The sequence below is a fragment of the Athene noctua genome, chromosome 4 (assembly GCF_965140245.1).
Source record: "Athene noctua chromosome 4, bAthNoc1.hap1.1, whole genome shotgun sequence".
Taxonomy (NCBI): Eukaryota; Metazoa; Chordata; class Aves; order Strigiformes; family Strigidae; genus Athene; species Athene noctua.
In genome coordinates this window covers 38,971,352-38,982,338 of record NC_134040.1, presented here as the reverse complement: position 1 = coordinate 38,982,338, position 10,987 = coordinate 38,971,352, and the positions used below count along the sequence as shown (strand labels likewise).

The following is a 10,987-nucleotide window of genomic DNA, read 5'->3' as shown; positions in this document are numbered from 1 at the left end:
AAGTATTTCTATATTACTTTGCAAATACAAGATAGGCACAATTACAACAGAGGCAAAACACAGCTATCATCAGCTGCTTTTCTGGAAGACTCAACATTCCGTTTATTTTTGTGCCATTTACAAGGATAGAGCAGTCAATCACAATTTTTTATTTACATAAATTGAGAATTCATCCTGAGGTCAGAAAAGCTGATTTTATTGCTGCCTTTCAAGTATACAACCTCAAATGTCTTTGCAGTGTAACAATGGCAGAACAAGTTTACCTTTTTTTTGCAGAGATAACATTGGAAGTCCCATCACTCAATTCCATGATTCGGTCACTTGGGAAAACACTTACTTGTGAAAGGGAGGAAGACCCCAGCCTGCAATAATCCTTGAATTAAGTGGGAAAAATTACTTTATATCATCAAAAAAAGCACATTTTAGGTTTCATAGGAGTTGACAACTCTTTATTATAAGAATGAAACATTGCAACAAGGTGTTGGATCATTTATTGAAACTAACGTTTGCATAAATTTTCAGTGGTTTGAATTTGTATTTGTAACATTTGAGACTTAAAAGAAGTAATAAGGGAAAGAAATATCCCCCCGTTTGTTTTTTTAACATGCCTGTGTGGCAAGAATGTGGGAAGTTCAGCAAGGGTGGTACCATCTATATACATTTAGGAAAACATGCTTGCTGTGGGTGTACAAAAATAAAATTTATTTGTTAAATTACACATAAATATAAGGTACAAATGTATTTTTAAAATACAGATAAAGATAATCACACTTGCATTGTGTACATATGAAAATACAGTATTTTAATATTCAACATACACAGACACATTTATGATAAATGCAACTAGTTGGCAATGCCAGTTCTCAGTCTGTTTTTTGTTCTTTTTTTTTTTTTCCTTCCAGTTTTCCATAAATATGGAAAAATAGGCTTTTGAAACAATTAGTTCTGCCGGACATCTTGCAGCAGCTTGTTAATTTCTGCCACCAGCTCACTGGCATCCATGAGTTCGTGTTTACCATCACTGAGGTGGTTGAGCACATTGTCAAAATCATCTTCTTCGTAATTCTCTGGGATCTCCTCCATGGCTGGCAGCCATTTAGAGGAAGGCTGCGCACTCGAGTGAGTCCCCAGAGTGGGCCCGTTGTTGGCAGGATTTTGGAAATGTGTGCTGGCTGCCCAGGCTGCCACCCCCTGTGGATAACTTACAGTCTTGGCTGGCAAATGTCCCTTCCTGCGCTCCAACGAGTTGGAGCGATCCATCTCATTGCACTCCGTGTAGGCATCTAGCGAGGGAGGCAGCAGACGCTGGAAGACGCTGCTCATTTCGGAGAGGAGAGAGGAGGTACAGGTGTCCCCCGACTCCTCCTCGCTCTGGCAGTCTTTACCAAAAGTTGAAAAGCTCTTCTTCTTCTCGCTGGCGTCAGCAGGCTGTGGATCTTCCTCAAGGCCCTGATGCTGCTGTTGCTGCTGCTGCTGCTGCAGCTGCTGCTGGGGTGACTGGAACTCCTCCCCAGGGATGAACATGTTACTTCTGTAATCGGAGGAGGGAGAGGGCAATGGTGGCATCCAGCACTGGTCAGAGTGCCCCAGAACCCTGCACTCCTCTGTGCACAGCCGCATTGCTGCAAGAGAGAAAAGAGGAGTGAGCATCCCCCTCTTGTCGCAGTCATCACTTACTTCACAGGGACTAGCACAAGGACGGAACTTCTCCAGAGATGTCCAAATCTGGTGTTTGGGTTCACTTTCTGTGTGCAGAAAGGTGGCAAATACAAATGGTCTGGAGCTAAACAGACTTCTAATTCTGAACGGTCTCAAAAAATGAGAACGATAAATGCAGAACATGTAAGACAGTAATACAATCTCTTAACTAGGACTGAAGATAAACATGTAAATCCCAGGTGGAAAACAAGCATTTGTGACTTAAAAGTAATTCGTTCCCTTTGTACAGCGCTGTTTCATTAGAAAAAAATACAAAATAAAGTGAAGGTGTTTCTACGTCCAAGCATTTACTTAAGTTTTAATGATGTCTTCCACATGCAACTAGAGAAGCATATCAGAGTAATAAAGTGGGATAAATGGACAGTGGAAATAAAGAACAAAAACATGCAGAGGGATCTCCCTCTTCATTCACACACCTCCTTTTGATTTGACAATGAGGTGTATGTTGGATACGAGGTGATCCACTGCACTATTACCTTTTTAACTGAATCGGTTAAATTTGAATCCAGTATCAGAACACCTAGGGCTTACTTCACACCCCAAGCAACTCCAGTGTTTATATGGAGTTACTCTGAGGTGCACCAGCAGCAGCTCTGTAGCCCGGGTTACTGGACCATGATGGCTCAGGCGTTGGCACAACGGAGGCTCTAACCCACAAGGTGGGCATCCAGGCAAGCCAGGAGGGCTGAGGAGAGGAAAACAGGGCTGCTCTTTCAGCTGCTTGGTTTTAATGGTGTCTCTCGGGAAGGAGCAACATGATGAGGCAAGTGACTACATCCCTGGGAGCTACACTGGTCTGAACTGGCCCACGGAAGGACACTGAGAGTCCTCTGCAAACACCTAAAGAGGTCTGGGAATGGTCCCTGGAGGCAGAGACAGGCAAAGCCCTGTTTCACAGAACTGCAAAGAAACATGTGCCACAAGAGGTCAAATTTCCCTCTTCAAAGGGAACCAACTCTGTAGGACACAGAGCCTCGGCTCAGGCTGGGTGCTGCCTGAGTGCCTGGCAGACCTGCTGGAAAAAGACCTAGGTACTGCAGGGGCCACTAGCATGAATTTGAGTCACATACTTCAAAATAAAGCTTCCAGAAATGCCAGAATCTTTGCATTATGCGTATTTTGACTGTAAGAAACTTTTGCCCTATCCCCCTATCAATTAATGTTTAGATTAGCCCATACAGAATAGAGTTTCTCTTTCTTTCTCTTTATATATCGAACACAAGAAACATTTTCAATCACGGCCTGTAAGCTTTCCTCGCTTTCTCATCACATTTCCCATCTGGATCTGGATCCACTCAGTTTATCAGAAAATCTTTTTGCAATGGTGTAAGCAGAACTGAGCAGTGTATTTCAGCCTAGGACGTACCAGTGACTGATAAAGACCTACTCTCATACTGTCAGTGTTACTTATCTCTGCACTTTACACAGCCTATCATATTGTTTGCTTTCCTAATGCCGTTTCCATTCCTCTGAGTATAAACTTTCCCTGTGTCTTACATGTGAGAGTATGAATTTCTTCAAGAACGCAGGTTCAGGCTGCAGTCTGGATATCGCACAAGCTATTGCAAATGGCCTGCTGATCCAGTGAGCTTCAAACGAACAAAGCCACCTGGAAAATATCAGTGGCTGAAGTTTTGATACGAGTGACTGAAATGCCTGCAAGTGCTTTGTTCCTGTGTATGGAAAAGCACACGTGTGCTGTTTCACAGAAAATGCCTAAAGAGTTAGAAAACAGAAAAGACATATAAGTGATCCATGGTGCTTGGACCAGTTCTCAACTCAACCCAGAAGGTGAGGATTACTTTTCTAATTAAGAAGACTCCTGCAAATTAATAAGAGACTTTCAATGGTCTAGCATTTTATTAGTAATGAGGGTTGTCTTATTGAGACTCTTGTTACTGATGTTATCAGGATTTGGTTTAGAATAAAATAATAAATTCTGAGATTCCTGAACATAAGATCAAAAGATGTTCTGAGGAAAATGAATGTGTCACAGTCTGTCCTTAATCGGTAATAAATAAAAAACCCCAGATGTGCAACAGCTTCTTTTTTTTTTTTTTTTTTTCCAGAATTTAAAACTTATTGGTGAAGATTTAAAAAAATAGAGAGAAAGAAATTAGTCTTTCAAGGACAGTTATTGAACTTTCTGATCATGTAATTTCTGAAGTTTTGAGGGACTGGCTCTGTTCCTTTCCAGTTTCACCTTAAAAGGACAAACTGAAAGGACTTTCTCACAGCATTTTGCCTGTGTCCAGACTAACAATGCAGAAACCTCTCAAAACGGAGGAAAACTTCAGGAAGTTTTCTTTTCCATTTTGTTTGGATTGAAGATCAATTCAGGTCTCATCTGAACAGGTTCGGCATACTTATCTGATAGATTAAGATGATGTATAGTGGCAAGTGCACATCTGGGTGAGATTAAATGCCCATGTGATAGCCCAACCCAGTTCCGTCTGCACTCAGAAGGAGTTTTCCTTACTTAAATGCCATTAGCTGGGCACTTTTGGAAATCTTAACCTTTGGCTTCCTGTTTAGAGACCAAATTGCAAGAGCTGAAAATGAGTCATGGGCATTTCAGCGTGCCAAGAGGGCAACAGCTCCTGCCTGCTGGCAGCAGCCCCCAGCTGCCCACCGGGAAGGGGACAGCTCTTCCTTGGCAGCAGCGGGGCTGGATGCCAGTGCAAACACCAGGGCACTCGAAGTTCCCCTGGCAGCTGAGAGCTCCAGCAGATCCCTCCCTGCCAACCACAGGAGAGAATGAGACATGCCTCATGCTAGCTGGCAGAGGAATAAGTAGTAGAAGTTGGGGGAGATTAGGATAAAAAATATATTAGACTCCAGATTTCCAGAATAGTAACTTTTCAAGGTCTCTGGTTTTGGAACATTAGGTGTAGAAAACTAAGTTGAGGAGGTAGGTGAATGCCTGGGTTGGCGATACAAGACCTAGTCTGGAGGAAAATATACAAAGAAAATTTTAAAGTTAAAATGTGTAAGAAAAACAAACTTTTGGGGTTTACTCTTGCCTTGTGTAACAACATTTCTCAGGGTAAAACACACCAAGGTCAGGTACAATCCCCTCACTGGTGTTCTCCGTGGCGGCAGAGGGAAGGAGCTGCAGCACTGCAGCTCCTGTCCTCCAGCCCCCTGAAATATGTGGGGATCACTTCAGCAGGGAGTATGTGCTGCACCACCCCACAAAGCAACGTGCCCCCATTGATAAAATTACTTTACTAAACTTTTTAAGTTTACGCTATTGGTTCAGTGAACCATACTGAAATTATCCAGCCCTGTTGGTTATACAGAGAAAACTAAATATGAACTAAGTACAAGATCTAGGATACAACCAGCGGCTGTATGATTATTACAGTAATTACAAACTTCTCGTATCTGTACGTAGCATGATTTCCCATAGCCTCTTTTATTCAACTTATAACTGGGCATAAATTTCAGTAGTACTTCATGAATATGAATATTTTTGTGCGTGTTGTACTTTCACTCACCCTTTTCTAGCTTTTTTCTTTTCTGGCCCCTAAATTGTACCTCTTGAGCTCTTTCTTCTAGAAATTAGGGTTGTAAGATTTAAAATCTGGGACATATTTAGATCCTTCCCTTGCCACTCAAGTTCATTTTTCAGTGGGAAAAGTACACTTTTCTTTCTTATCCGTCCATATTTCTAGACCACTTTCACAATCCATTTCTGAACAGTAGAAGTTTGTATCATATGGATCAAATCCACTGTGGAAACTGTATCTCCCAAATTATAGTTCAGTGTATTTTTAAGAAACCACAACTGCCTGGCTTTGCAAAAACATCCACCCAGTCATTAAAAGTCTAAGGATATGGAGCAGATCATGCTTTTGGGGGGAATTTGGAGTCAGCTTATGGTGATATGAATAACAGAAAGAAGAAGGCATTGCTTTGGGCAGATTTTCAGTTGTGTCTGAGGTTTCATTTCACTAGCTATGTGAAGGCTTCAGCTCAATATTTATGATGAAGCGGATTAAAAAGGAAGCAAACACAGGACTTGAAAGCTAAAGAATTTTTTGCTTTCTCAGTAGTAGCTTTATCAAAGTGACAGTCAGGCAGCACTGTAAATAAACTGTTCAGCTTCCATTGTGCTCTTACCTGCAGGAATTCTTCCGTCTGTAAGGAAAAGGTCACTGAATCCTTCCCCAAGAAGTCTGTCAATTGGAGACTCTCTCCCCAAATCATAATCACTGTCTCCAGCTTCACTATCACCCCGGCCACTGTCTTTCAAGCTGAATTTATCCATATCTTGTAGGGCATATCTGTGAAGAGAATTGTGGTGATGATGGAATTAAATCATCTCACGTAGGCTATATTCCACTTTTTGATTAAAAATACATGTCTATGTTTTCTGATACATGCATATGCGTATATAGCAGAAAAATCCAGATCCTCACCTGTAGCTTCTGGAATACTTGTTTCCTCGAAAACTTGGCCTTGGTTGGTACTGGCCCTGGTGAAGCATCGAGAGAAGCTGAGAAACCTGCTGAAGAAAAGGTGAAAAGACTGATTCCTTGAAATGAAAGCTCAAATTCCTAGTTGCAAAACCACTAATTTGCCTCTCAGCTTTGTTTGCTTTTTTTTTTTTTTTCTTTAAAGTTTAATTAAATCAAATTCCTGCACATATGTAATACAGTACAACAGACTACTTTGTAGTATAGTGTCTGCCACAGGAAACACCTGAGGTCCTTGTACAATGAGGAAATGCACTGCTGCTCATTAGACTCTGAACTCATGATAATTAATTCATTAACAAGTAAAACAAGTGATTAAACAGAGGTGGAGTTTTGTTTTAATAGATTAGAAGCAACCCCTTACCATTCTGGGATCCTAATTCAAAATAAAATTTCATTGCTCCACATGTAAAGAGTTACCAAGACACAGCTGTCATTTAAGCCATTACATAGCACTTGCAGTAAAAACTGAGATGGGTAGTCTCAAAGTTTGAGATACTACGATCATATATTACAACAGCTGTACTTAAAGCTGTGTCAGTGTTTAACCTCTCAGTTCTCCATCCTCATGAATGAAAGAATTTTCTGTGTTTCTCTATATAAATTCTCTGCCACTCTTTCTTAAAGAGAGCTATACAGAGGAAAAGGAAAGGCAAGGAAGAAAGAGCAAGCAGTAAACCAGAGCAGGGTACAGTCTACATTATGCTTCATTGCTTCGACCTTGGAGGGCAGAACCAAGAACTAATGCTATTAATAATAGATTTAATCCTGTTCCCAATGGCAGTGGATTTAGTTGATACTGGAGCAAAGTCACAAAGCTGTGACATCTAAAGAGAAATCCGTAGCACGTTCTCATTAGGCATAGACCTAATTGCCTATTGCTCTCACAGGTTGCATGCAGAGTACCTCCATGCTCCCAAGTGAACCTATGAGTGAAGGGATGTGCAAAACGAGGTATGGACCTTACCTCAACAGCTGGAGTAGCATGGGTGAGTTCCAGGGAGAAATTTTCAGGCACGTGGTTCGAGGAGATTGTCACCAGGCTGTTCAGGGATTGGTGGCTGTGGTGGCTCTGCCGACTGCTCATTTGTCCCCTTTCCAGGGTTGGAGATGATGAGGGAGAAGCTCTATGGTGAGATCTGATGGGTAAAGTGCCATTAACTGTTGGCACTAATGTAATGTCCCCTTTGTGGATCTGTCTCGAGGGTCGTTTTGGGTGATGCTGGTAGGTTGATTCTGCCACACGACAGTTGTAGGACCTGGTGTCCTTTTTCTCTCGATTACACCTTGTAGCAAAGATGACCATAATGACCAACAACACAGCACATATTGATCCTAAGGATATAATTGTTATCATGGAGACATCCAGGGAGGGTTGGCTTACCAAAGTTGCTTCTGTGCTTGCAAATGAATAAACATACTCAAAAACAGTACATTTCAGAAGTGCTTTAGTACTAAGCTGAGGACTGCCTTTATCCTGGACTATCACAAAAAACTCCCACTGTTTTGCTGGAACTGATTCAACACTCACATTGATAGAGATGTCACAAGTTTTGGGATCCATCACAAAGATGCTGTTTTCTTTGTCAGCTGCTATGGAGCAGCTGAGTTCAGAGTTCATACCAGAGTCTCTATCAGTAGCCCTTATCCTAGTGACGAGAAAACCAATTCCAGCATCTTTGGGGATTGAGATTTCTGCTGTGCTGTTGCGTAGCACTGGCCCCACAATGACAGGAGCATTGTCGTTTTCATCAATGATGGTTAGTACAACTGTGGTATTGCTAACAAGCTGCTGACTCCCTCCATCCCTAGCTTGGACCATAAAGGCAATTTGATTTACTTCTTCATGATCAAAGGTTCTCAGGGCATAGATCGCTCCGTTGGAGGGGTCGATGGTCACATAGGTGGTTATAGAACTTCCCAAAATATAGCTCTCCAAAATAGTGTAGGTCACCTGCCCGTTGTCACCTAGATCTGGGTCTGTGGCTGTGACTGATGTGATGTACGCTCCTGGAGAGTTATTTTCCAAGATAACAACTTCATATCTGTTTGTCTGGAAGCGGGGTGGGTTGTCATTTTCATCACTGATTTGGACAGTAAAGTGTTTGACTGTGGAGAGACTTGGCGTTCCCTTGTCCTCTGCTATTACAGTCAAACTGTATTCAGATCTCTTTTCCCTATCTAGAGTGGCATTAGTCAAGATTAAATAGTTATTTTCATAAGTCTTTTGAAGTTTAAAGTGGCCATGTCCATGGAGCTTGCAAACTATCTCTCCATTCATGCCAGAGTCCTTGTCTTGCACTCTGACCAGGGCAACAAAAGTGTCCAGGGGTGACCCTTCAGAAATGTAAGCTATTTCTTCTTTCTCTGGGGACATCAAGTTTAAGTTAATTTCAGGCCTGTTGTCATTCACATCCACAATCTTAATTATAATTTTGCAGTGAGCTGGAATAGAATTGGGCCCCAAATCTTGAGCCTGAGCATCAATTTCATAGGATTTGGTTACTTCATAGTCCACTTGCTTCAGGAGGGTCAGATGTCCTTTCTCTGAATCTATCTTAAAAGTCTCTATAATTTTGGCAGACACATGACTACTAAAGGAGTACACGACTTTACCATTAGCGCCCTCATCTGGATCAGTAGCATTGAGGTCTATGAGCAAAGTCCCAATCGGTGAATTTTCTAAGAGTTGGATTATATACGACTGTTGCTCGAAAACAGGGCTGTTGTCATTGGAATCAGAAATGCTTATTTTCAGGAGGGATGATCCAGATCTCTGAGGCACCCCTTTGTCTGAAGCAGTGAGTTGGAGTTCGTAACTTGACTTCAACTCCCGGTCCAGCTCTCTCACCACGATCAGCTCTGCATACTTAGCACCATCAGTCCTGGTCCTCACCTCAATACTAAAAAAATCATTCGCAGAAAGAGAGTAAGTGTGAAGGGAGTTGTCCCCCACATCTGGATCAAAAGCGCTGTCCAAGGGGATCCGGGTTCCCACTGCTGCACTCTCCGATATTTCAATAGGGATGAGAGCTCGGGAGAACTGGGGAGAGTTGTCATTAATGTCCAGCACTTCAACTTCGACATGGAAAAGCTGCAGATGTTCAGTGGGCAGAGTGATCACATCAAACTCTATGGAGCAGTTTAAGTTTTTCTGGCAGAGTTGTTCCCGGTCAATTTTAGCTCCTATGCTGATTTCTCCGTTATCCTCACGGACTACAAGCAAGGGAGAATTCCCCCTCTGCATGGCTCGAAAACGAACTGAGGAAGGGTTAGGCATTTTTAATAAAACATCAGCTACATCCTCCGATAGTCTTGCAATTACTGATCCAACTCTCTGCTCCTCATAAATCCTGTATTTCAAATTCTTGCCCAGCACAGCCTTATTGAAAGATATTATCATCAGTGCAAAAATGAATATAAAGTGCATTTTACCGCCGATTCGGTGCATTTGTAAGTTTTTGCAATTCATTTCTCCAAGCAAGTTAAAAAGCAATTATTTCGACTTCCTCCGGTACCTTAAACCCAGCGCACATCTGGTCCTTGAAAACTTGAAAACGCCTTTTCTAGTCAGCCAAGTATTAATATCTTACCAGATCAGTAAACTTTATTTTTTTCTATACACACCGTGCCAGGACATCCAGATACGATCTGTAGGCAATCCACGCTTTCTCATTTGACTCCCCGCTCCTCTTCTCGGGTGAAGGGTGCCGGGGCAGCCCGCTCCTCTCCCGCCGTGAGCATCCAGGGACCGCCGGGAAGCCGCCGGGATCCGCAGCCTCTCCTCCCGCGGAGCTCCGCTCCCCTTCCTTCGCCCCGCTCGCCGCCAACACTAAACACCCTCGCTCGCCGACTCCAGCCTAAAATCCGCCGCAACTTCACTCCAACTCCCCAGACAAAGCTTTTTTGCCCGGCATGTGCTGAGCCCGGGCCAGCCAATCAGCCCGCCGGCCCGCCGGGGACAGCGCGGCCGCCCCCCAGCCCTGCGCGACGGGGCGGGCGGCGGAGGGCGGGGGGGGACGAGGGGAGGGAGGGGGGGGGGACGGGAGAAGGGGGGGGGGGCGGCTCCTCCGCCAGCCCCTGCTCGCAGCCGGTGTGCCGCCCCGAAAGGGGGGCGGGGGGGCAGCAAGGGGGGGGCGCACAAATGACTGAAGGGCAACTTTAAATCAACTTCCCTCCCTCCTGCATTTTCAGGGCACTTTCGAGCGCGTTTTTGTGATTTTAATTCCTCCCCTTCCTGCCAGGAAAAATGCGATCGGGCTTCTCATTTACATACTTTGAGGTTCCCTTGTTTAACTAAGCGGGATCTTTTCAGTGCGTGTGCTTAGTAAAGGAGCGGGGGCTGACGCCTCTCCAACCCTGCCTCCAGAGCGTCTTCTCCCTGCTTATTTACCTGTTACCTGCCTTCCCTCAACATCTGCGCTCCTGCGTGGAGCACAGAGAGACCCCCTTCATTCCTTGAAACCTCTCCCTCCCTCTTTCCAAGTCAGTAACGTTTTGCACGCTCCTGTCCTTCCCCCGGCTGCCTCTTGCAGCGTTTCTGTGCTCAGCGCGGCTGCGTTCGCCTGAGCTTGGCTCTTCTCGGCGTGCAGGGGTGCAATTGGCTCTCCGCGTCTTTCTGCGCTTTTTTCTTTTTTTTTTTTTTCATTTGCTGTGCCGGTGGCTCTTCAGCAGATCTTTTTCACCCTAGTTGAAAAAGCACTTCATGCTTCACCATGACAATTTGTGCTAAGTACATCTTCTACATGCCGAGTGTTTTAAAGAAAAAGAAGCCACAAGATAGATTG

General features: G+C 43.8%; 1 protein-coding gene across 2 annotated transcripts; it reads right to left on the bottom strand.

Moving 5' to 3' along the window:
- Nucleotides 1-681: 681 nt before the first annotated feature.
- Nucleotides 682-10,010, bottom strand: PCDH18 (protocadherin 18). Of its 2 annotated transcripts, none has more exons than XM_074905088.1 (4): nucleotides 7,168-10,010; nucleotides 6,144-6,232; nucleotides 5,845-6,008; nucleotides 682-1,622 (listed from the first exon to the last, which is right to left on the bottom strand). In XM_074905088.1, the coding sequence occupies exons 1-4, from the start codon at nucleotides 9,670-9,672 to the stop codon at nucleotides 940-942; spliced, it is 3,441 nt and encodes a 1,146-aa protein (XP_074761189.1). In that variant the 5' UTR covers nucleotides 9,673-10,010; the 3' UTR covers nucleotides 682-939. The 2 variants fall into 2 exon arrangements, with proteins under 2 accessions (XP_074761189.1, XP_074761190.1); XM_074905089.1 differs by having other exon boundaries at nucleotides 6,144-6,229.
- Nucleotides 10,011-10,987: the final 977 nt, after the last annotated feature.

Bases quoted from the DNA above. Each gene is read 5' to 3' on its own strand.
- PCDH18 (XM_074905088.1), bottom strand. From the start codon at position 9,672: ATGAATTGCAAAAACTTACAAATGCACCGAATCGGCGGTAAAATGCAC. The intron at 6,233-7,167 runs GTAAGGTCCATA...CCTTTTCTTCAG, and splicing joins ATGCTACTCCAGCTGTTGAG to CAGGTTTCTCAGCTTCTCTC. The intron at 6,009-6,143 runs GTGAGGATCTGG...TTCTCTTCACAG, and splicing joins AAGTATTCCAGAAGCTACAG to ATATGCCCTACAAGATATGG.